Below are 26,138 nucleotides of genomic sequence, written 5' to 3'. Positions count from 1 at the left end.
TTTTGCAATGACCATCAACAAGTCTTAAGGTTAAACACTAGATAGAGTTGGCATATATTTACCACAACTAGTTTTTTCTCATGGTCAGTTATATGTTGCACTGTCTCGTGCTAAGAAAAGTAAACATGTTTAGATATCGATAAAGCCCACTACGGATGAATTAGATGGATGGAAAAGAACTAAAAATGTTGTATGTTATGAGATTTTAAGGCGCGCTGGAATATTGTAGACTATTTTTTTTACAGATACGATACTAGAAGAAGGTTAAAATATATTTTTTTTCCTTTAACAATACATTATACAATACTATTGTTATTTTACTTCTCAAAATGTTTATTGACAATACATTGATGATAGGTTCAAATCATAGTGCAGAACAAACATAATGGCCGCTCAACGCCTCACCCTCGTCAGACTGACAGACCAGAGCCGAAAATTTACTGTAACCGCTATATTAATAAAGAAGCTCCCATCTAAAAAATATCGCAGTGGCACAACAACTTTACAGCAGCTGATGTTTGAAGACGCTGAGGTATACTTTATACAACTTATAAAACATTAATTATCTTAACGTAATTAACGATTATGTAACATTGAAATTGCAGAGAACACAAATGAAGGCTGTGATCTTTGAACGAGATATTGAGCTATTTTGGAATCTTCTTCTTGAAGGGAAAGAATACAACATACCAACTCTGTCATAACTCGTACACCCGAGATGTACACAAGAGAACAACAGTTGTATCAGATGACGACCAACTCCGTAACAAAAGTCTCTGAAACACAACAATAACAATCTGAACCAAACTCATAATTTGTCCCACTTAACCAGGTTTTGGATCTTATTGGAAGATCCGATCGAATGGGTAAGTATTACTTTCCATTTATTAAACTATTAAAATTATTATACATGCATTGTGAATACATCTGAATTACTCGACATATAATTACGTTCTTTATTTTTTTTCCTAGATTTCATTGGAATTGCTATTCACATACATGATATAACAACCATTCGCTTCAAGAGTTTTGGACTGCCTAATGAAGTGTGTAGGATTAAGATAATAAATTCCAAGTACGTGTATGTACAATAATATAAACTGGTTTTCCAATACGTAGGTAATTACAATTACTCTTATCGAAGATTTAACTTCTTCTACTTTTGACAGCATGGCGCTAGTTAAGGTTTCAATGTAGAACAATTTGGTTAAACACAAAGCTGTTGATGTTGCTGACATATAGACACACTCCTGTAATAGAAGTGTCCCATGTCAAAGCATCAACTTTCGCCGATATATAATATGAATAAATATTTACTAAATAACGAGTTCGCTTTCATCAACTGCTTATTGTACACATGTTTTACAGAGGGTTCATTCAACATAACCTTTGCTTCTACAATGAAAATTAATCCAACTAATCCTGAAGCACAACTTCTCTGAGATTGGTAAACAGAAATTCTCAAACTGGTTCCATTTGTGCATTAATTATTACTTACTTAACATTGTTGCTTTATAGGGCGACAAATAATAAGGACCAAATTCGAATCCTCAAAAGTTCATTTGCAACTGAAGCAGCAGAAAGCTCCCAACAACTTGAGTTACTGATTCCATGTAATTACATAATACGTTTCAATACACAAATTAGAGTGAACAACATAGTGTTTTGTATAACTATATCATGCATCTGTTTTTGTACAAGTCTGGAAAAACACTATAGATCGTTGGACGTGTCACTGACATTACAAACAAGAACATTATTGTATACAATGCCTGTAGTGTCTGTAGCAAACGCTATGACATTGAAAGAGGATCGGTGTTTACCTGTCGTGCATTTAGCACGTAGGGACGTCTGAACCACGGTAATTGATGTAGCATTACTAATAACATAGCATACAATAGTCAATGTTTTTTTTTTTTTTAATATATATATGTTCACTATATAATCGTGTGTAATCATACACGTTGTAGAACTGTGCTGCAAATAACTTTTACTGATGATAGTGGCGACATACCGATTACACTTTTTGGTCATCTTGCTGAACAACAGCTAAATGATGACGCTAATCACATGGCTACGCTCACACTACAAGTATGTAACTATTACCTAACAATTACAACTTATTCTAAACTCAACACTACTAATTTTTTGTGGTTGTCATTACATGGGTAAAAAAAAATTCAATTTATACACATTTGTAGGAACAAAGGTCTGCTGTAGAAAGCTGCATTGCAACTTTAAAAGACAAAGAGCTGACTATAGAGATGACCATATACATCATGGGAGAAGGATTTCAACAGCTCCGCTAGAAAGCTAAACGCATTATTGGTATTTAAATGTGTAATAATAATCAGAAACGTTTATGAGCGTACATATATGTATAATTTCATGCTTTTATTACGAACTTTATTTCCTTAGGCAGTTTGAACTATAAAATGTACACTAAATAATGTTTGTTTGTGTACATATGTACTTATGCATGCATTTTACATAAAATAGACTTTTACTTTAGGTATTTATCATATTTTAAACTTAACTCTATAGCATAGTAAATCCCGTACAACTTATATATTAGGATACCAACTACATAGGATTAATATGATATATTATAAGCATATAGGATTTAAATAATAAAATTTAAAATAATACATAGATACACACAAATAAACGCGCACACACACACGTGTAAATTGTACAATTATTGTACAATTTAGAGTATGTTATACTCGTACACCATGCACTAAACATAATACATGTCTGTCGTGTGTATTATAAAACATTTTGGGTTTTAACACGCATATTTGGATTCTTACCCCATAATAAAAAGGATCACTACAAGATTCTTAAAGTACGCCTATAAATAGAAATAGAAATTGAGATTTTCTCTCACAACAATAACTAATGTAACTTAACTTCATACATAATAAGTTCCCCTTTCACATTAAAATATTAAGTCATAAACCAACATACTAATGGAGGATCCGCGGAGAGTTCTGGAGACAAATATCAAAATAATTTTGCACGATATACTACTTCAAATAGGATTACCTCGAGCAGAATTTGGTATATATGTTGTCACCGACGATGAAATAAAAGCTTTCATAGATATACATGGTGTTCCTAATGTCCCATGTCCTGTGCGATTTATTGGGACACCAGCCACCCGAATTGGTCCATCACAGCAAAATACTGCTAGACAAACACTCAAATTTATGCAGCAAACTTACAATATAGATGTTGGCGACTATAACAACTTTTACAACAAATGTCAACAAATTTTACTAAACTCAAGCTTTAAATCACACACACACACACACAAGGCTTTACAAAATTTAAATATTTGTTTTGCAACAAGCTTTACTTATGTAATACAATAATTGTATTGTAAAAATAAAATAATATATTCAGTTTGTACGTCTGTACTCTTGTTCTCACAGTTTTTTTTATACTTTGTAAATATTTGTATAATACTTAAAAGGAAAATTTGTAAATATTAAGTCAACCTTTTGACTGTCCGCTTTTATTATGTCAACCTTTTGATTATTTCTAAACACGTCAACCTTGTATTAACATTAATTTTCATTATGTTTTTCTACCGGCAACCGGATAACAAGGTAAATCCTTTGTAATTTCTGATTTTGAGAAGAAAAATTGATTTTCCAGTCTGCTTGTCTCCATTGTTCCTTTCATCTTCATACTCTTAACTCCATTAAACATATCGATTTCTTCCTCTTACTCTAAAACCCACGGCCCAGCCTCCACCATTGCTTACTCGTTAGGGCTATTCACGGATCGGATATCCGATCCAAAATCACATTTCGGATCGGATCTTCGGATATCAGAAATTGATATCCGAATCCGATCCGAAAATTTTGGATATCCGATATCCGAAATCATTCGGATCGGATGTTTCGGATATCCATTATCCAATATTTATGAAAATTGATTAAAACTAGTTTATAAATCTCATTAATATTATTGCCTTTTTTTTATCGTTAAGAAACACAATGTACTTCAAATTTTAACAAGGTAGTAGTTAGTAGTCTTTTAAAAGACCATTTAATTTAATTTGTAAAAAACTAAAAAGACCATTTAATTGATATACATAATAAAGTCTATTCATCATTTAATTGCCACAAATACAAAAAACTAGCAGCTTCTTTGTTTGGCGAGAATACCCACAAATTGCCGAAATTGACGAGCAAACCCAACAACAGAGGAGACACGTACATAATTACACACATTGAAAATCAAAATTCCCAATAACAGATGAATCCTTTTATTAACCTTTATCAGAGAAAATCAATGAATGGCAATTCAGTGAATCGAACAAACCGGCAAACTAGCGATGACAAAGCGAAGAAGATCGAAAATAAAAAAGAAAATTAAGCCAACAACTAAATGAAGAAGAAGATCTGGGGGGGGGGGGCAGGGGGTGTGAGGTGTGACTAGTAGCCACTGGTGGAACAGGATCGGAGCAGCCGCGAGAGTGAGAGAGATGAGGGAAGCCGCCGTTAGAAGGAGAAGGAAGCCACGAGGCCCACGACCGTGAGATGACAGAAGAGGCAGTGAGGATGAGATAAAGGAGAGAGAAAGGGGTGGTGAAGGGAGGTCTGAGAGAAGTTAGAGAGAAGATAGAGAGGCGGTGAGGTAGGAAATGGTTTTAGGGTTTGGGTTTTTGGGAGAATTGAATGAGGTAAATAACAAGAGTAACTGAAAGTTTGAAACTGTAAAATAAAAATAAAATAATAATGCAAGTAATTTTTCCGGATATCGGATATCGAATATCCGACTTTTTTCGGATATTGGATATCCGAAAAATTGAAAACCATTATTCGAATCTGTATCCGATATCCAATTTTTTGGATCGGATATCCGATCCGAAATGAAAACTCGGATCGGATATCCTAAAATTCGGATCGGTTGCGGATCGGATTTTCGGATTCTCGGATAGTTTTGTACAGGCCTATTACTCGTTACCACATATGCTCACACTTCACACTAGCAGAATCAAAATCACATGTCGCACCGTCACCACACATCCTCCTACTAACTTACCACAACCCATTCACCTCTTTTCTCATCATCTTCTTCTTCGAATCACATGCACTTGAATATTCTAAATTGAATTATTATTATTATTATTATTATTATTATTATTATTATTATTATTATTATTATTATTATTATTATTATTATTATTATTATTATTATTATTATTATTATTATTATTATTATTATTATTATTATTATTATTATTATTATTATGTTTAAGGGAGGGTAGAATATTAAACAACAAATTGTGGCTTCATTTTAGCCTAAAATTGAAATAAGAAAAATAAGGAAGAAGAAGATCGAATGGAGAAGAAAAAGTAAGAATGAGGATTAAATTGAACTTATCAAGTTATCATTGTAAATAATTGTGGAATAAGTATTGGGAAATTTTTTTTCAAGTTTTTGTTACTTTCATCTAATAGTTTACACAAGCATTTAACTTGTTTTTATAGGTCATTTTTAATTTTAACGTAATAAAAATTAATGCGTTTACAAGGTTGACGTGTTCAAAGTTAATCAAAAGGTTGACATAATAAAAGCGTATTGCCAAAAGGTTGACTTAATATTTATAAATTTTCCTACTTAGGCCCTGTTCTCTTCACCTTAAAAAAATAATATTAAGTAAAAATAATTTCAGTTCAGTTTAAATAAGTCCAGTTCAGTAAAAATAAGTTCAATTCAGCAAAAATAAGTTCAATTCAGTAAAATTCAGTTTTCTTGAAGAATTATAATAGAAAATCAGTAAAAATAAGTTCAGTTCAGCAAAATTAAAGTGAATCAAGCCTTAATATTTATAAATTAACAATACTTATATACACTAATTAAGGCCCTGTTTGATTCACCTTAATTTTGCTGAACTGAAATTATTTTTACTGAACTGAACTTATTTTTACTGAACTGAACTTAATTTTACTGAACTGAAATTATTTTTAATGAACTTAAATTATTTTTACTGAACTGAAATTATTTTTACTGATTTTCTATTATAATTCTACTTTAAGAAAATTGAATTTTATTGAACTAAACTTATTTTTACCGAACTGAAATTATTTTTACTAAACTAAAATTAATTTTACTGAACTGAATTTATTTTTAGTGAAATGAAATTATTTTTACTTAATGTTATTTTTAAGGTGAAAAGAACAGGTACGCGGTACCACAACTACTTTTAACAAAAGAATCTAAAATATTAAACTCTTATCCACTTCGTCTCTCTTCACATTTGGCCACTGAACATTCTGGTCTCCATACCAAGCAATTGAGCTTCCGGCGACAACGCTAAAGCATTAAAAATACAGTAGCAGCGATAATCAAAGTAATTAAGATGGAATCCTGCGCAAGAAGTGCGTTACAATTGTCATCTTTGTATGCTTCTTCATGCTGTTCTTCTTCATTCAATCACAACCAATTCAGCTACGTTTGGATTAGTACTCGTCGTCGAATTGATCATGAAAGAGGAAGAACAAGAAAAAATGGGGAATTGCCGCATTTTCAAGTTAGAGCGTCGGCACAAGGCGGACTACTAAACCTGGGAAACATGTTGTTCAACCTTAAGGGTGGCGATCCTGCTGAATCCACCAGACAGCAGTATGCAGCCACCGTCTCGCTTATCAATCAGTTAGAACCCCAGATATCCAGTTTATCAGATGCTCAACTCAAAGACCGCACCTCTGTACTTAGGCAGCGCGCTCTTTCCGGAGAATCTCTTGATTCTCTTCTTCCTGTAAATTTATGCACCTCTATTCCTCGTTTTTTTTACTGTACTTTCTAATTCAATCTGTGATGAGAATGGATGTCAGGATCATCTGGAACTGGGAGGGAAGCTTTAACCACTCGAGTTAACCTCACTAAATCAATCTTGCTTTTTAATTGCTGCTTTTTCTCTGTATATATAGGAAGCTTTTGCTGTTGTTAGGGAGGCTTCCAAGAGGGTTTTAGGCCTTCGTCCATTTGATGTCCAACTTATTGGTATTATGAAGCAACTCGTGCTAGGATTATTGTTTTATTTTTAGAAGTGCTCGAATTTACGATACAATAATGTGGAAAAAAATCGATACGCAGGAGGCATGGTGTTACATAAAGGAGAAATAGCAGAAATGCGAACTGGAGAAGGGAAGACATTAGTTGCCATATTACCAGCATATCTCAATGCTTTGATGGGTAAAGGGGTTCATGTTGTTACTGTTAATGATTATTTAGCTCGCCGTGATTGTGAATGGGTTGGTCAAGTAGCTCGATTTCTTGGTCTCAAGGTTGGCCTTGTTCAGCGTATGTGCTACTCCCTTTTTGTCAAATTTATTGTCCATATCTATTTATGTATGCTTAATGTTTGTTTAGGGACTTTGAATTATTTAGTCGGAGTTTGTAATGTGACTGACTAAGTTTGTACACGTTCACATCAGTTGGGGTTCATTAATTCATTGCAAAATGCAAATAGACAATCCAATTTACAGCATAGTCTGTCATAAGCATAATGAGCTATGTGTCCTGATTAATTTGCTCTTTGTCCTGCTACAATTTGCCTGTTTCGCCCAAATGTCTGCATGTTATCAACTTTTCAGCAATTATCTGACAATTGACGATTTTTTGTGTTACAGAGAACATGACAAGTGAAGTGAGGAGGGAAAATTACTTATGTGACATCACCTACGTCACTAACAGTGAGCTTGGATTTGATTTTTTGAGAGATAATCTTGCCACGGAAAGTAGCTTCTATGGTTACCAATTTCACGAGTTATTGTGTTCATTTTGGCCTTTTCATACTTGCAAAACAACTCTCTCGTAGGTAGGATGATCTAGCTAAATGCCTAAATGTACTCTTGGATGCTGCAGAGTGTTGATGAGCTCGTACTGAGGGGTTTCAATTTCTGCGTAATTGATGAGGTTGATTCTATACTAATTGATGAGGCAAGAACTCCTTTGATCATATCTGGACCTGCTGAGAAGCCTAGTGAGCGATACTACAAAGCTGCCAAAATAGCTTCTGCCTTCGAACGGGACATACACTATACGGTAGGAAATTAGACATAGTGAGTCAGTGGCACTATATATTGCTCACTTCTGTTTACCGGAGCAAATTGCAATCTTCAAGAAATACAAGGATAGTGTTTATCATGTAGGATACTTTAACTGTGTCACAGGTCATTGTGCTTGATTTATATTATTCATGGCAACATTTTAGGTTGATGAGAAGCAAAAATCAGTTTTACTCATGGAACAAGGGTATCAAGATGCTGAAGAGATTCTAGATGTAAAGGATTTATACGACCCTCGAGAGCAATGGGCACTTTACATTTTGAATGCAATCAAGGCGAAAGAGCTCTTTTTAAAAGACGTGAACTACATAATTCGAGGCAAGGAGATCCTTATAGTGGATGAGTTTACTGGCCGTGTAATGCAGGTTAGCCTAACATCTTGATTTTGGAGTAACTGACTTTGCAAATTGATTCATGGTTCTGTTTATCCATATTCTTTTTTTTCACCCTCCCCCAAGGGCCCTAATCACAGAGCTTCTGTAGTGATATTTTAGGAGTTGGTTCGGGGGGGTGGGGGGGGGGGGGGGGGGGGGGAATAATTATATAATATATGGATAATTGGTTGTCGGTTGTGCTTGGCTGGTTTGCATTGATGTTTTGCAAAAGTAAATGCAGGAAGACCTCAAAGGACATTAATATACTTTAGGGAAATTCTATGTGGTGGCCTTGTACTTTTGCAAAATGACCTTGATGTTACCTTTTGCTGATAATGGAAGTAGCTTCAGTATTCAATATATTTATGATTTTTGTTAGGGGAGGCGTTGGAGTGATGGGCTTCACCAGGCTGTTGAAGCAAAAGAAGGCCTGCCTATACAAAATGAAACAATAACATTGGCTTCAATTAGCTATCAGAACTTTTTTCTTCAGGTCCCTGCTTCACATTCTTGAGATTTTCATTAATGCTGCACGATTTTCAACTCTAAGGTATCTTACTGTGATCTTTTCCCTTGTGCAGTTCCCCAAACTCTGTGGGATGACCGGCACAGCAGCTACTGAGAGTGCAGAATTTGAGAGTATATACAAGCTTAAAGTTACAATTGTTCCCACAAACAAACCCATGCTACGAAAGGTCTCTTCAATCTCCTCTTCCTTAATCATTTGGTTTTGTTTTGTTATACATTTACAGTGATGTCTGAGAGAGGAGAGCAGCAACAAGTCAACAACAAGAAAACCTTAGTTCCAAAATGATTTGGAGCCAGCTAATATAATCGTCCACAGTAATGAAACGAAGAAGTGAGAGTGATAAAATGAAAGTGGATGACAAGACTAGAAAAATATAGTGAAAAAACTATGTTAGTGTAAAGTGAAAACCCAAATGAGGATATAATATAAAATCTGAGAAAGTTTTATTAAAGAGGATTAAGGTGTAACACCCCCGATATACTAACCAATAATAAATAAGAATTAAAGGAAAAATAAACAACCTTTGAACAAAATAGCGAAAGCATACACTTAAATCATAGGTATTACCGCCACACTCGACAACCTGTCAAGTGTTAAGGCTTACAAAATCCCAATAATTACAACCCAATAAACTAGGTGAGCTATTTATACAACTTTACAAACTTGTTATAGCAAACTAATCGAAACACTTGAGCTCCTTAGCTACTTGATAAACCTGCTTAGAAAATCTTGACTGCTCACCATTCAGGACAAATTCCAAAATAGATCGTCGCAGGGCCACCATAAGAAAAGACATGGCCGCAAACACAAATAGCACAACAAAGTAACACACACGTCAGCTGAGTAATCACCACATATCAGAATACAAAAGATAGTATAATAATTAACATTACTAGTTCAATTAAACAATGTACCTCAAAACTACATTACACATTGTAGTCTGAAAAAAATAACCTTTATCAACTCAACCTCGAATAATAATACGAACTTTTACTCAATTAACTCATATAACCCATAAGAGTGCCATGCTCTTTGTTTTATATTGTAACACCCCAATAATTCTCCCTTTTTAAACCACTTACTTTAAATAAAAATAGAGGAGAACCATTGGCATGTTACCGCCACGTGTTAAAACGTTAAGGCTTTATCAAAGTATTGCAGCGGAAATCCAACTTACATCTTTAAATAATATAATTTAGAAAACCAATAAGTCAAAACTTACAAATTGGAACCATAAAAGCCCTTATTAAAACCAAACCAATATTCAAAATCCCAAAACATAATTAAAAGAGTAAAACATAAATAAGTTCAACACAAAGAACGAATACTCTCAATCACACCAATCCCTTGACAATGCGTATGTCAAATCCCCGAACTTCACATCATGAAGCTAACCTGTGCAATACTGCTCCCTAATAATACAAGTGTAATAATTGGATCATCACAGGGTCATTGAAAGGCGAAGGCCATGACCAAAAGAAACACACAAAAGCACGCAATCAGCAAAGCTGAGTACATACAAGCTACAACGTACCAAACCTAGCATGCTCAACTTATTTAAGTAAATAACATACAACACGAATTCATTAATCTAGACTCCACACTTAAACAAATCAATCGACTCAACATACTTGCTAATCAATTCCAAACACTTGACTTTTTATATTTAATTTAATTAATTTAATTTGGAGTAAGCAATAGACGAGGTTGTCCAATCCACCAAATCATTTTGGTCCCAAATGACCATTTAAAATAAAAGTTTAGCGCGATGCAAGAATGGGCGCGACTCCATTCTCACAAAGTTAGTCTAGGATCCTATCTAACTTTCATTATAAAATAAAAATGTAAATACCAAAAGAGAAGAGGACATGTTGATCAAACAAGCCTCGAAAAGCCACGGGCTACCACCGTGTACCCCAACTCACAATTGTCAATACTCCAGAAGTGCACGCTTTCCAGAGTTTTATTGCTCATCCATGTTTCACTTTACGTGATTACAATTTTAATTAATAGCCGACTCAATCAAGAAGACCATACATAACAATCATACATCAATTCACTTTTAATCTTATTTAGGACAATGGTGATCACATCACAAGTTGACCTTTAATTTCATTAAACTTCCAAATTATCCAAATTGTTGAACATAGTTAACCCACCTAGCCATTCGGCTTAATCCACCTTTACTCAACATACTAACAATTCATGATTGAGTAATAAAATAAATAACAACCTTGTGGAATAATTAATAAATTCATTCCAATTAAACCATTCAATTCCTATCCTTTAATAATCCAAATGTGGTTAACAAACCAATCCAATAAAATTATGCTTGTATCAACATTCCATACAAACAATTAATCCAATATAACTCAACATGTTTGCGTCCATAATTCCATACAAACATAATCAATTCACCAAAACATATCTCATAAACATATGCACATGAATTAAATCAATGTGTAACCAAACAATTTCCATCAAAGTGTTCCCTAATCATGAAACTAAGTTATTTCCTTTTGGTACCTAAACATGATACTACTTATAACGAAGTAGACATGTACGTACCTCGTGTAAACAATTCGGTTGGCCACTTAAAAACTAGAAATCACCTTCAATAAACTCCTCTCCTAAACCAAACAATAACATCTCAATCAATACCCAATCAATCAAATTTACAGCAACACTAACTTCCTTTAAAACCTTCAAAATCCAAATCAAACAACACATTAAAACCCTCCCTTTAGTTAAAATTAAAGGCTTATATATAGTTCTTTAAATTTTCTTCATAAAAACCTTAAAATACACTCTTATAAATGAAATTACAACAAGTTTAAAGTTTAATAAAAATCTTAAAATTATTCAAAAACCTCTAATAATCTCCCTTTTTAATGGGTGATTAAACCCTCTTTATAAAACATCAAAAGTAGTACTTAGGAACTATTTCCAGCACTTAAAACTTCAATAAAAAAAAATATATTTATGCTTAATTAACTTTAAACATAATTAATTTTATTAATCAAACTCAAGGATAATATTTTAAGTATAAAAAAACTTCGTTAAAATCAAAAACTGCCCGAAAATCATATTTAGAGGCTGAATTTGGCTACGAGAGGGTGGTGCTTATTACCAAAGGTAGTGAGTCTTTCTTAAAACATTGTTTCTACATGGAAAACACTACTTTTTTGTCAAAATCGGATGAGTTCAGAACCTGATCGGGATTAAAACGAGATTAATATTAATGAACGGAAATCTTAAAATTAAAACACGAATTTAAGTGTTCAAAACAATCTGGAATTAAGTTAAACTAATTAGTACTTATAATCACCAAAATTTCAAAACATCATTACTATAAAAATCCCTAAATCAATTGTTTATAAAACCCTAAAATCATGATTTTTAATAATTAAAAACCCTAGGTTATAAAATTTACAAAATCTGAAAATTATGACACTAATAAAATCTGAAATTATAAAGTTTAATCATCAAAATACAATTTGATACTAATTAAATTAATTTCAAACAATAAAATCAAAACCCATAAATCAATAATTATAATTACACAAATTAATAAAACTAAGGAGAAAGAAAATAAGACCAACCTTTTTGTGTGGGAAATTTTTTTGGGGATTCATGGGGTATTTATAGGAGAGAATTGTAGGGTAAATAAGAATATTGGGCCTCATAAAAATAATGGGTCGATTACAAATGGGTTAGGCTTGTGTGATTGGACATAAATTGTAGAATAAAGGTGCATAAAATAATTTGTGCAAATAAATTTCGACCCAGATTAATAATTTGAAACTTTTGAAATTAAATTATGAAAAATAACAAATAAATATTATAAATAAAATAAATTTTCATTTATAAAATATTTAAAAAATACGGGGGATTACATATACCTAGCCTTGGACATGGGTAATTCGAATAAAACCAACAAGTATAAAAACTTGAATACTCCCAATAACTAGAAAACACCTTGAACCAGACAACATACGGGCCAATTCCCACTGTAGGGGACCATAGAAAAATAAATAATAAAGATTGTACCTCATTCTTAACTCATTATTATTACCCTCTTACCAACAAGCCAAGGACTAAGTTATATAACGCCGAGCCTCAAACCAAGAACAAAATAAATAATTCTCAACCTTTTGATCTCATACATCGATCAAATAATCATTCACAACTAATAAATAGTATCTCAATAATGGCACATGTTCCCAATTAACATGACAAGTCGATTCATAATATCTCAACTCTTAAAACACATACTAATAACCCAAATATAATCATATCTCAACCCAAAAATAATACTCTGCATTAATAACTCTAAAACCTCAAAAACAATACTCCCTATAGCAACAACATGAAAAACCCTAGAAATAAAACACAATCAATCCTATACAACAATAACAAGATAATTAAATCTGATCAAATCATAAAATTATATACATAAATCATACATATGAATAGCAAATCATACAATAATTATATAAATTAATTATACCCTAGATCGTGTGATTACCTTTAACTACGGCAAGAAATAGCGTTGGGCAACACTGGAGTTCGTAAGCTTTGATTTTACGAAGAAAAATAAATTCTTGAGGCTTCTCTAATGATCACAACGTGATGTAATCATCATATGAAACATTAGATATGATGATGGAGATTGGTTAATCAAAAACAAATTAAAGAGAACAAAAGTTAGTTTTGGTAAAGAATAAAACGCATAAAAAAAAAAAAAAAAAAACGGCCAGCTGCTTTTTTTTTTTTAATCAATATTTTTTTAAGGGTTAACAATACTTATAGGGTTTAAAATAGCTTATATACGTTTTGAATTGTACAGTGCTATTTAAACAAGATAGGGTTTTAAAACTTTACGAACTCTAAATAAAATTATTAGATTAGAAAAGTTATATAATAAATAAAAATAATTTTTCTTTTTTATAAAATATATTATATAAAATCATAAAATATTCGGGTATTACATAAGGGGAGTTAAAAGAGAGGAAGAACAAGCGAGTATAAACTTAGAAAAAGTTTGAAATAACTGTGACATAGGAAAATAAATAGAGTTTGGAAAATACAATGAGTTTAGATAAAAGAAAAATAGAAAAAGTATATAAATTTAGATTTTCTCCATCCATTCCGCCCTTTCCAATACCATATTTCCTCATTCACCCTCCAAGGTTTCTTTGGTCTGCCACCCCTACACATCACGACTCCTTAACTTTGTCACTATTCAAGCATCTTTATAGGAGCATCATTCAATCCCCATCTTAGATTGTGAAACCACCTCAGGCGATCTCCTTTGTCCTGTTCGCAATAGATTTAACCCTTACTTTCTTCCTAATTATCTCATTCCTTAACCAATCCTTTCTTGTATGAGAGAGGAGAGCAATGGGCAAAAATTGTTAAGTGTTGACCTTAATGGCTTTATTTTATTAGCATGTTTGTACAAATTACATGCTACTTTTCTAGCATATGAAGTTCATGACATCTAGTTGATAATCTTGATATACGAGCTGACCACTATATACTTCTTTCATCAAAACATAATATTCTCTTCATTTGAATATATAAACCTCCATTTGATGATAAAAAAAGGGAAATTCTCAATGGTGACCCCCTAGTTTTGCTATGCACCAACGGTGAGTCGGTGACCTCCCCTTTTTTTTATTATACAAAATGACCTCAATTGTAGAATTTATCTCACTTAGGACATTAATGATAGTTAATTAATTAAAAAAAAACTAACTATGGTTAGCTTTGGAAAAAAAAAAAAAAAAAAAAAAAAACTAAAAAAAAAACCACCAACCCAACCACCACTTCCACCCTCATCCCCACCAGATCTTGCCAGCACCACCTCCACTTTCACCAGAGCCACCAAACCCCCTCCGCCTATACCCGAACCCTAACCTCACAACTCTCTCTCCTCTGACCTTCGATTCTCGCCGCCTCGCCGTGGGTTGGTTTTGGTCGAGGTCGCAGGAGGGGTGGTGGGTTTAGAGTTTGAGATTTTGATTCTGGGTGGAGATCGAGAAGATAAGGAGATCGAGAGAGGGTGGAGGAGAAGGTGGATAAGAAAGAGATCTAGATAGATCCGTAGTCGGTTCGGGGGGGTGGTCGTGGGTTGGGTTTGGCGGTCTGGGGGTGGTCGGGGTTCTTAGTTTGGCAATGGTCATGGTTTGGGTTCTAGTGGTGGTGACGTTGAGAAGGAGAAGAGAGAGGGAGGGTTGTGGGCGGGAATTTGAGAACCTGACTTGGCGGTGGTCGAGTGAGTCTGGCAGCGTTACCGGCGGTCGTCGGGGGACTCTGGGTAGCGTTGCCGGCGTTCGGACGAACATGGGTAGTGTTGTCGGAAAAGGAGATGGTGGCTGGCAGGTGGTGGCTGGTTTTTGGTGGTTTGGTTGATTGTTTTAGTTTTTTTTCTTTTTTTTTTTCTTTTTAAAAAAAATATATAAATCTAACCATAGTTGGTATTTAATGGAATAAGGTTATGATTGAGATGAATTTTTTAACTAAGGTCATTTTTTATAATAAATTTTCAAGAGGGTCACCATACGTACGTAGCAGAAGTTGAGGGTCACCGTTGAGAAATTCCCTAAAAAAAAATGTAGCATTACATATGCTAAAATGTCATGTTTGGGTTTAGAACAAAGTTCAACTTTACAGCCTTTAGTCCTTTGCTCTCACTGAAGCCCAAGAAGGTGAAGTGCTTCTTCTTGACTAAGACCTTGAACTTTGTAAATGGGACCTCATCTTGCTGTGGACTGGTAAATCACAATATGTCTCTCTTTAGTCGTTAATTACTTGAATATCCTAATTCATCCATCCTTAGGGATTCTCGTCTGTAAGGTAACTCTTTTTAGGGGTTGACTCTATTGTATAGCACTTTGCTTTCTCTAAGGGGAGAGAGATGGCTGGTACGATTACATATCTATAATTATAAAATTGTGCCCTGCCTATCGATTTGCTGGATACTTCTGAGCAGATTTCATCTCCTATACCTTGTCATACCAAAATCAATGGCAGATGGGCCTGACATTAACTTGACAGGTTGTTAAACCTGTTCAGTCCTTGTCAAATCAAAGAAAAAAATTCGCAGTCGTTGTGAATTGTGATTGTTAATCTCTCAAAAGTGACAGGTTGCAGATGCTGTGACATGCTTTGCAGCCTTGCAATGAATTGACAAATTGAAAAGGTCCACTTTATCATTATAATTTCAAGAGTTTAGGAAATCGTGTTTTAGCGTATAGCATAATTAATTTTATACAGTGAGAGCATGATAATTTCCGCGAGTTTAGGGCTGTTTCCATCACTTTCTTCCTGTGAGAGCCACCTAGTATTGGAATATTTGCTGCATCTCAGAAAATTTAAAACAATCACCCAAAAACACAAAAGGTGTGTCCCCTACTTTTTTAGACTAGGGTAATGTCATAGCTAACTTCCTGACATTGGCTAAGGAAAAACTTAAGTTGCAAGTGATTATTGTTGCATAGTACTACACTAATTAGTTTGTTTGTTCAGGTTTCTTTTATTATTATTTTTTAGTAAGAAGTTTGCTCAACTTTATTGAGAGCAAGCAACACCATGTGGGTAACAGATTTTCGTTTGATTCTGCAATATAAAGCCTTTTTTCGAAATTGTTGAACTTCAAAGTTTAAATTATTGCATTAGAAGAGACATTCTAGGAGTCCTAATTTCATGACTTTCATCAGTAATAAGATCAGAATCATCAAGATGAACTTAGGTCTTTCTCTCCAACAAATTCTTCTTGTGCTAACTAATCTGAAATTCTGTTTTTGTAGGATGAATCCGATGTTGTTTTTAGGGCAACTGCAGGCAAATGGCGGGCAGTTGTAGTAGAAATTTCAAGAATGCATAAGACGGGCCGGCCCGTGCTTGTAGGAACAACAAGTGTTGAGCAGAGTGAGTCACTGTCTGAGCAATTACAACAAGCTGGTATCCCTCACGAGGTAAGGTAAATCAAATTGGATGAAATTAAGAATATTTTTACTATTGTAATGACCTTATAATAATTAAAAAAAAAAAAAAAAAAATTGATAGATGGATGGTGACATTAATTGATTGTTGTTTTATGTGGAGGTTCTGAATGCTAAACCTGAGAATGTTGAAAGAGAGGCGGAGATTGTGGCCCAAAGTGGTCGCGTTGGAGCTGTTACTATTGCTACAAATATGGCTGGTCGTGGAACAGACATCATTCTTGGGGGTAATGCTGAATTTATGGCAAGGCTGAAAATTCGTGAGATGCTTATGCCAAGGTACTGCTGTGAAGTCTCTCAAATTGTTCAACCTTCAAGCAGTGTCTGAAATTGATGGTGTCATACTATGAAGAAGGTTTCAAAGATGTAACTACCATGCTGTGATTAACTATATTGCGTATCCGGGGTCAAAGCTATAGACTTTAAATTTTAACTTTGCAACAATGTACTTCCTCAGGTTTTTATTTTAGTTCTACCACGACTTCATAGTTTCATGTTTGCCAATACACAACTTTGACTATTAGTATATTTAACTATCTACTAGTATTAGTAAAAGTTATAAAAAGTTCAAAATTCGCTCCATTAACATTCAAGTTCATCCTGTTGAGATAAGATCACTTGATTTGTAATACTTTGCACTTGTCATTTTTGTATTATTGTTATCCATTCTTCCATTAATATTTTGCAACTGCAGGGTAGTTAGGCCAGGTGATGGAGGATTTGTTTCCATGAAGAACCCACCTCCTATGAAAACGTGGAAGGTGTGCTCTTAATTTTGTAATACTATTGATGTTGGTAGAGTTCATTATATCTTGCTTCTATAATCCATGATATGGACTTGTCTTTTCATTTAGGTTATAGAAACTTTGTTTCCATGCAAACTATCACAAAAAAATGCCAAATTGGTTGACGAAGCAGTACAGTTGGCTGTCAAAACTTGGGGGCGGAAATCATTAAGTGAGCTTGAAGCAGAGGAGCGTCTCTCTTATTCATGTGAAAAGGTAAGGAGTTTGAAAGTTAATATATACTTTAAACCCCTCCCCCTCTCCTTCCCTCTTCAGTCGTTATCCTGTGCACCTGTTACGCTCCTGGTTAATTTTCATTTATTATACCTGCATGTTTCATTATACATAGGTCTGATCAAGTGGGCCTAGTTGATATATTTTGAGTGGGTTAAGTAAGAGCGTTTGTGTCATTTCACCAAAAAAAATTTAAAAAGCGAAACAGTGCATCTATTGTGAAACATCCAAAAAAGGAATGCAGTGCACATAATGGCCCAAAAAGGTAAGAGCTGTAAGAGTGTAAGACAGTCATTGTTTATACTGCTGAAAAATGTGTGTGGGTGGGGGGGGGGGGTGTGGGATGGATATGCAGGCCATGTGGCAGTTTATCAGTGGTTTTCTCATTCTAGTCACTCATATATATAATCAATAATTGGGTTTGCAAAAGATCAATCACATGCAAATACCAAATGAGATGCCACAAGCTGTTGCGATTGTGGCATTGAGCCTCTCCTATCCAACAATTCTGTATAAGTTTCCATATTAACCAAGCGGCTGAAGGATGCGGTCACAAGGTTATATTATAACAAAGATGGGATCATCTCCTAATAGCCTCCTGGCAAAATATATTTCTCATCTGCTTTAGAGATATATGGGATATTTCAAAGAAACATGATACACCTATATATCCAACACCTCCCATTGAGTTACAGTGAATAAAAGCAAATTCTAGGCAATAAAGCTATCTACTGGGCCTCTACTAAGTTACAGAACTCTGTATCTGTAGCTGCTTGTTGTCATATCAAATGTACACTCGATAACACCTCAAGTTCCAAGTTGAAGAGAGCTAGGGAAGTGATTAGAGAGTATTTGGGGTAACTTGTTAAAATCCCTGAAAGTGTTCCTCCCAATAAATGGGAAGAGGATGAAATGTTCAACTTTAAAGCACTAAACTACTCCATGCTAGACGAAGTGATTCATTTAAGAAATTCAATGATCGATGAAGTTGAAATACTCTGAATATTATTGTGCCTGATTATGATTGTGGGTAAATGTCAGGGTCCTGCTCAGGATGAAGTCATTGCAAAGCTCCGACATGCGTTTTTGGAAATTGCAGAAGAGTATAAGACTTATACTAATGAAGAGAAAAACACGGTATGCAATCTTATGTTTGAACTACAAGCCATTGATGTATATTGCATTTCCTTATGTAATTTTCTGTGACAGGTGGTATTAGCTGGTGGTCTTCATGTCATTGGAACTGAACGCCATGAATCACGTCGTATTGACAATCAGGTGACTTCAAATCAATTTATGATAAAGTTTTTATCTTTGTTTTTCTTTGCTTGGTTTTCTATGCTGCAAAAATGTGGAATGTTAGCTGAATTAATTATCTTTACGTCATTTAGTTACGTGGTAGAAGTGGCAGGCAGGGGGATCCAGGAAGTTCCCGCTTTTTCCTTAGCCTTGAAGATAACATCTTTCGAATATTTGGTGGTGACCGCATTCAAGTATATCCTTTCTTGTATCCCTACTTTTTGTTTGAAAACTCTTTATCATGAATGTAGTATCTAACACTCTTCATTGTTACCACTAGGGTCTAATGAGAGCTTTCAGAGTTGAAGACTTGCCCATTGAGTCTAAGATGCTGACTAGAGCACTAGATGAAGCTCAAAGGAAAGTGGAAAATTATTTTTTTGATATAAGGAAGCAGTTATTTGAGTATGATGAAGTCTTGAACAGCCAAAGAGACCGAGTTTATGCAGAGAGAAGGCGAGCCCTGGAGTCGGACAATCTTGAATCTCTTCTTATTGAGTACGCTGAATTAACGATGGATGATATACTAGAGGTGATCTCAGTTGAATTTTGTACAGAATGAATGATTTCTCCATCTCCTTTCCTTTTTTTTTTTCTCTTCTAATGTTTGATTGCCCTCTGTAAATGTACAGGCAAATATTGGTTCTGAGTCCCCACAGGAAAGTTGGGATCTTGAAAAGCTCATCGCTAAAATTCAACAGTGAGATAAACTATGTTGACTTCATTTTTGAAATTGATCTTTGTAACAATAATGCAAAAATGTGTGTGTGTGTGTGTGTGTGTGTGTGTGTGTGTGTGCGCGCGTGTGTGTGTTACTGTGTGTGTGAGAGAGAGTGATTGTGTGTGTGTCACTGGCTTTGAGCTTTACAGATGTGCTTCCAGTCACCACAGTGTGTCGCTTTGATTGTTTTTTAGTTTCACAATTCAGGCAGTACTACTCTCCCAAATATGGAGACATCAAAATTGCGGATCCTTGCCTAGATAGTTTAGATTGACTTTTCGTAAATTAGCATCACACTTGATCTTTCAAGCAATGATTGTGCATGTTAACAAAAGTTTCTGATATGATAGTTGCAATCCTCAGTGATTTGTCATATCTACTTATTGACAAGTTAAATTTTGGAATAGTTTTTTAGGGGGTGTGGTTACTTTTCTATTTTTTCTGCTTCTACTTATTGCTTCTTTAGCAAGAAAGGCAGCTGGTTGTACCAAGCTCTGTGACACTCTTGGCATCTGTAAGTCGTTTTTATCTATTTGACAGTTATTTGTTTTTTCTAGGTATTGCTATCTGCTGAATGACTTAACCCCACAGTTGCTCTCAAACAACTGCTCAACTTATGAAGATTTGCAAGATTACCTTCGTCGTTGTGGTCGTGAGGCATATTTGCAGAAAAAGGTTTTGTTGCTTTCTTGCCATTAAAATATCCCCTACTTTTTTTTCCCTTTGTGTAATCGTTATGCACCCATTAAAGTACTCTTTGTATGTTGGTGTCTTCCCCATGTTCTCTCTATCTGTGTTGCTTGATTTTCTGTTCACTTTGTCCTTCCTGTTGGCTGTATAAATAGTTGCTAAAGCATTTCATCATGTGTGGCATTTGGTCAGTAAAGTTATTAATTGCCATCTACCTCTCTCCAAACAAAAATAGGGATTACTGGGATATGCACCTACGCTTGGATTCTTATTAATGTCATTATGGGGTTCTCTGATAGGCAGAAACACACTTCCAATTAGTGTAGAGGGAGGTGATTTTGCAGCATTAGTTTGTTTGACTTTTGGCTATAGCCCATAAATTTCTATGGGAGTGTTGAAGGCTTTCGGTTGAAGAATGGTCTATTCCATTGCTTAACATTTATAAAGCTACCATGATAAATTTAACCATAATGCCTCACCTTGTTTCATAATTTCCATCTACTTCTCCATGGAAACTGTGTGTCTTGGTGGCTTTGGCTGCATGGCTGTTCTGACCTTTTGAGCTGGCTTGAACAATGATTCCATTGAGCTAAATAGAAAGATTAGGGTGGAATTTTTCTGTTGTTCCAGAATATTTTTCGTAGTCACCTGTTATATCTGTAGAGGAATGTGGATGCAACATTGTAATATAAATCTTTCAGCATTTTCATGTATCTTTTGTATAGATGTAGATAATGTTTCAATTTGCTTCAGGACATGGTGGAGAAACAGGCACCAGGCCTGATGAAGGAAGCAGAGCGATTTCTTATCTTGAGCAACATTGATCGCCTTTGGAAGGAACATTTGCAGGCTATCAAATTTGTTCAGCAAGCAGTAGGCCTGCGTGGATATGCACAAAGAGATCCACTCATAGAATACAAACTCGAGGGCTACAACCTTTTCCTAGAAATGATGGCTCAGATAAGAAGAAATGTTATCTACTCTGTATACCAGGTCCTTATCAGAACTGATATTTGGTCAATTGTGTGCTTACAGAATGTTATGTGTCCACATTGTGTTTCTTCTTGAGTTTTTCTAAACATTTTAACCACCTCTTTAAAACTTTCTTGACTTTTATTTTTTGTTCTCTTTTAAAACTCCCTTTATTTTTCTTGGATTCTGTTTCTTTTATTATTATTATTATTATTATTAATATTTTTTTTTATTCACTTTACTCACCTTTTTTCAAACTCATTCAACTGATTACCTTGTTATGTCTCTATTCATATCGTACGGTTCCTTTTGATGATTCATGTTAGCCGACCCCAAATCATTTTGGGAATAAAGCTTTTGTTGTATGTTTTTTCACATTATTTGGGGGGTGGGAGGGGGAGGAGTTGGGTGTGGGGGGTTGGGGGAGTTCCTTAAAGTACTCTCCATACTTGTTTTATAGATATAATAATTAATAAGTCTAGTTTAGGCTCTACTAGATGAAGTGTTCTTTATCATGGATATCTTAAAAGATTTTTGCTCATCTTTTGCAGTTTCAACCTGTCCTGGTGAAGGATCAGGAGCAGCAGCAAAAGGGAAAATTAAATAGCAGTGTGGAGAATAAAAGAATTGGTGATGCAAATCCTAATCCAGTCAGTGCTATGGAATCCTCTTCATCTGCTAGTCCTCGGAATACATAGAGGTCTTTGAGAAAGTATATATGCAACAATTTGGCCCTTGGACTAAATCACTCCTCACAGCTTATAGTTTTCCTTACATATGATTGCTTGATGTTCTTTGTAAATTAGGGCTACTGGAAATTGTAAAGATCTGCTGGATTTCAATTTATTCAGAAGAACAACCATTTGATGTGCTGTGATATACTGATATACTACTATGCAAAAGCTATACAGATTTCAGTCTTAGTTGTCAGCTATTCAAATAGTTCAATAAGCTGTACACTGGTAGCTTGCTTATTTTCCCAGTCCACACTTTTTCATACACTGGTTTGAGGTGAAACGAATCAAGCAGAGGGCAGCAATGAAAAGTGTGTTTCTTGAGCATCCATACTTTACCGCCAAAATACACTATCAGCAGTGAGATGCAGGAATAACAGGTGCAGCGTGCAACACAGTCAGGTTGAATTCTTCCGTGTTGTGTAATATTGCCTAAAAGTCATGGAATTGGAATCCTTTCCAAGTTTATTTAAAGTGGAGGTTTCTTCCTTGGACAATGTACCAGCCAGCTGGTGATTAGCTTGTTTTAGAAGAGTTACTTGATGCCTCAAGGACTACTGGAAATTGATGGGGTTTTATTCCTTGACAATGTAGCCATTGAAAATATATTACCAAGCGTCAAAGCTAGATGCTTTTGTAATTTGGAAAGATGCTTCTGCATCTCCAAAAAATTTATCCTTTTGGCAACACACCCACGATGGTGGAAAGCCCCAATAAGCGGAGAGAGTATTTTCCTCTTCATATGCCATGGTTGGCCTTCTTGTCCTCTTAATCCTTGCATCACATAGACATTGCTAGAGACGACTCAAACATTGGCCTCAATGCAACCCGTTATAGCAAAACATCAAAGCAAGCACCAACCACAAGACCAAGCTAGAATTGAACTCGCCTAGGTGTTAATGCTCTTCAATTGAAGTGTATTGTTGACAAGATGATATAAAGAATGTGTACTATTATCAAAGGTCAATATTCATTAGGTTTAAAAAAAAAAAAAAAAATATTCTTTAATAAAACTTTGGAAAATTTGCCACATTTAATCTCAACTTTGCTCCATCCGCCGATATTAATATCAAATTCGGTATATTCACTATCATTACTAACTTTGTACCCTATTAATTTTTATCACCTAAGTGACTTGAAACTGATTGAAGAGATAAACCTTGTTGACTTGGGATTACTTGTGTACTCATGTTGCGACCTAATTGGTTAAAAAGTAAAAATAAAAAAATTTAAATTAAAAATTAAAAAACAAAAAAAAAAAAAAAAAATCCAAAACCACCCAACGACAACCCGCAGCCTAGCCAACTCCTTCCCCCGGAGCGCCAGCCACCACCAAGACCCCCTTTTCCTGCCTGGTGTCGTTGTTGCCTCGGCCACCGCACACCTACCCCACCTACCCATCCCTAAACCACAGTTTCCCCACCCAAAACAACCCCTCCCCTCTAAGAATGACAAAATTGGCCACAAACAGCCAAAATTGGCGGGTTTTGGGGCTGATTTCGTGGCCAATGGTTGGGATTTGGGGGATTTTGGCTGGTTTGCGTGGTGAAGGGAAAAGGGAAGGTGGTAAGGGCAGCACCAGCACCGGGGTATAGGAAGGGGAAATGGTCGACGACCGGAGGTCCGGGAGGAAGAGGGTAGACTGGCCTGGCCGTGGGTGGCAGTGGCTAGTTATTGGTGGTTTTGGATTTTTATTTTTTATTTTTTATTTTAGACTTTTATTTTTAAAAAAAATTTCGAACCTACCACGCATTGACACTTGTTTAATAACCTCCTACATCAAGTTGGATGACTGGTTGGAGGTGATGAAAATTAATAGGATATATGAAGTTGGAAGTGATGATGAATAAACTAAAGTTGGGATTAATATTGGCGGATGGAGCAAAGTTGAGATTAATTGTGGCAATTTTTCGTAAATTTTTTACTTGTGGAAATTTTCATTCACAAATTCTAATAAATTCTCAATCCTCATCCCAAACTCCAATTTTTATACAACATACACCTGGTATATATACGTGATAAGGGTACATATTTAAGACTTCAGGTTATGATGAGGTCATTTCATGAAACTTTATTCAATTCAAAAATAACTAGCAAATGTTGTACATAGTCTAGAGACGCTAATAATGAGAACAAGTAAAAGGTGACAAAAGAATTCCTAGCTCAACCACTTTCTAACTTAGGCTTCATCCGCGGCTCTACTAGCTTAATTAGGTAAAAGGAAAATGAAACAGGTTACCTAACTTAAAAGGCTTAAAGAACAACTCCTTTACAACAATTAATCATAAATATAGTTACAAAGAAGTCAACAAGCATACTCAAACTAACTTGTGTAGCTTGCTTTACGTTTTTGGTCTACAAATTAAGGACGGAATTTATCCTTAAGTTTTCAGTATGCCTTCAGATCGGATACCGGTGAATCCGAGAATCTATCCAACTTCCATTGTCATAGACCAGGCAACAAAACCTACAGTTCCTTTAGTTCCTAGAAACAGTTCGATTTCATCAGATAAAGGGCAGACAATGGGCAACAATCCACCCCCTTATCCACAGTCATTACCGCCTTTTCGTTCTCTTGCTAGACAGCCAAAGGGCCGAAGCTGCTGTTGCAGAGTCATCTGTTGCATATTTTCTTTACTGGCTACCTTCTTACTTGTCGTTGGGATTCTTGCCCTCGTTTTCTTCTTGGTTTTTCATCCTAAAGTTCCTAGCTACTCGGTTGACAGGCTAAGAATAACCGACTTCAGGCTCAACCTGGACCTTAGCCTGTATGCTAGGTTCAACGTGAGGGTAACAGCAAAGAATCCGAATAAAAAGATTGGTATATACTATGAAAAAGGAGGTAAAATGAGTGTTTGGTACAAGAAAACTAACCTGTGTCAAGGGTCTTTTCCAGCATTCTATCAGAGTCCGCTTAATACAACAGCAACTGATGTCTCCCTTTCGGGGCAAAACCAGTATGGGAACACGTTGATGCAAGCGTTGCAGCAGCAACAGCAGACGGGAAACATTCCTTTGGAGCTTAAAGTGGATCAACCTGTTTCGATTAAAGTCCAGAGTATGAAGCTTGGGAAAGTGAGGTTTTTGGTTAACTGCCAGTTGACAGTGGATAGCTTGAGCTCCAATAATGCCATTAGTATTAAAGCTAGCAATTGCAAAATCAGGGTGAAACTTTGAATCGATTCATTTTCCTAGATTTCAGCAATTAAGAAATAATGAATTAATCTATATCTTCTTTTTTTTTTTTTTTTTTTTGAAGAAAGAATTAATCTATATCTTCAATTGTTTGACTATTTGTCGTTTTTGTTCATGTATATCTCAGCTTTATTTTCTTTCTTTTTTTTTTCTACCCAGATTAACGTCTCTTGATTTGTATTTGTATACTATAAAAGCTTTTTCTCAACTTAGTATAAACTAGTGTCTTTTGTTTACGTAACTGGATATTTTACTATAGTCTACGATAACCAAATAAATTCTCGTGTTTTATCTTCCCTGTAAATCTGTAATTACTAGACTACACGTTCAAATTGCAAATGAGTTGGCTAGACCGTGGCTAATTGTCTGAATGCACAACATATATTCGAGCTCGACTCGAGGGCATAAACCCAGAGTATTCTCCAATCTCCATGCAAGATCCACATTCCTCCTCACACCACCCCTTGGGTCCCCAAACAACCCTATAAGGCCCAAAATGCACATCA

The 26,138-nt window shown here is 35.1% G+C and overlaps 1 protein-coding gene and 1 pseudogene across 1 annotated transcript; both read left to right on the top strand.

Moving 5' to 3' along the window:
- Window positions 1–6,249: 6,249 nt before the first annotated feature.
- On the top strand, window positions 6,250–22,626 carry LOC145636005 (protein translocase subunit SecA, chloroplastic-like). Its single transcript, XM_081687441.1, has 20 exons — window positions 6,250–6,778; window positions 6,951–7,023; window positions 7,117–7,323; window positions 7,653–7,756; window positions 7,888–8,067; window positions 8,237–8,455; window positions 8,844–8,957; window positions 9,046–9,159; window positions 16,808–16,975; window positions 17,106–17,281; window positions 17,697–17,763; window positions 17,857–18,003; window positions 19,063–19,158; window positions 19,231–19,299; window positions 19,413–19,514; window positions 19,601–19,852; window positions 19,953–20,020; window positions 20,599–20,716; window positions 21,485–21,724; window positions 22,255–22,626. The coding sequence occupies exons 1-20, from the start codon at window positions 6,380–6,382 to the stop codon at window positions 22,399–22,401; spliced, it is 3,060 nt and encodes a 1,019-aa protein (XP_081543567.1). The 5' UTR covers window positions 6,250–6,379; the 3' UTR covers window positions 22,402–22,626.
- Window positions 22,627–24,831: 2,205 nt separating this feature from the next.
- Window positions 24,832–25,849, top strand: LOC145636008 (NDR1/HIN1-like protein 6 pseudogene; annotated as a pseudogene).
- Window positions 25,850–26,138: the final 289 nt, after the last annotated feature.

This window comes from Chenopodium album, chromosome 6, assembly GCF_948465745.1.
Source record: "Chenopodium album chromosome 6, dcCheAlbu1.1, whole genome shotgun sequence".
In the NCBI taxonomy this organism is placed as follows: domain Eukaryota; kingdom Viridiplantae; phylum Streptophyta; class Magnoliopsida; order Caryophyllales; family Amaranthaceae; genus Chenopodium; species Chenopodium album.
Note: the sequence above shows the minus strand (reverse complement) of the source record. Positions and strands in the feature narration are given on the sequence as shown.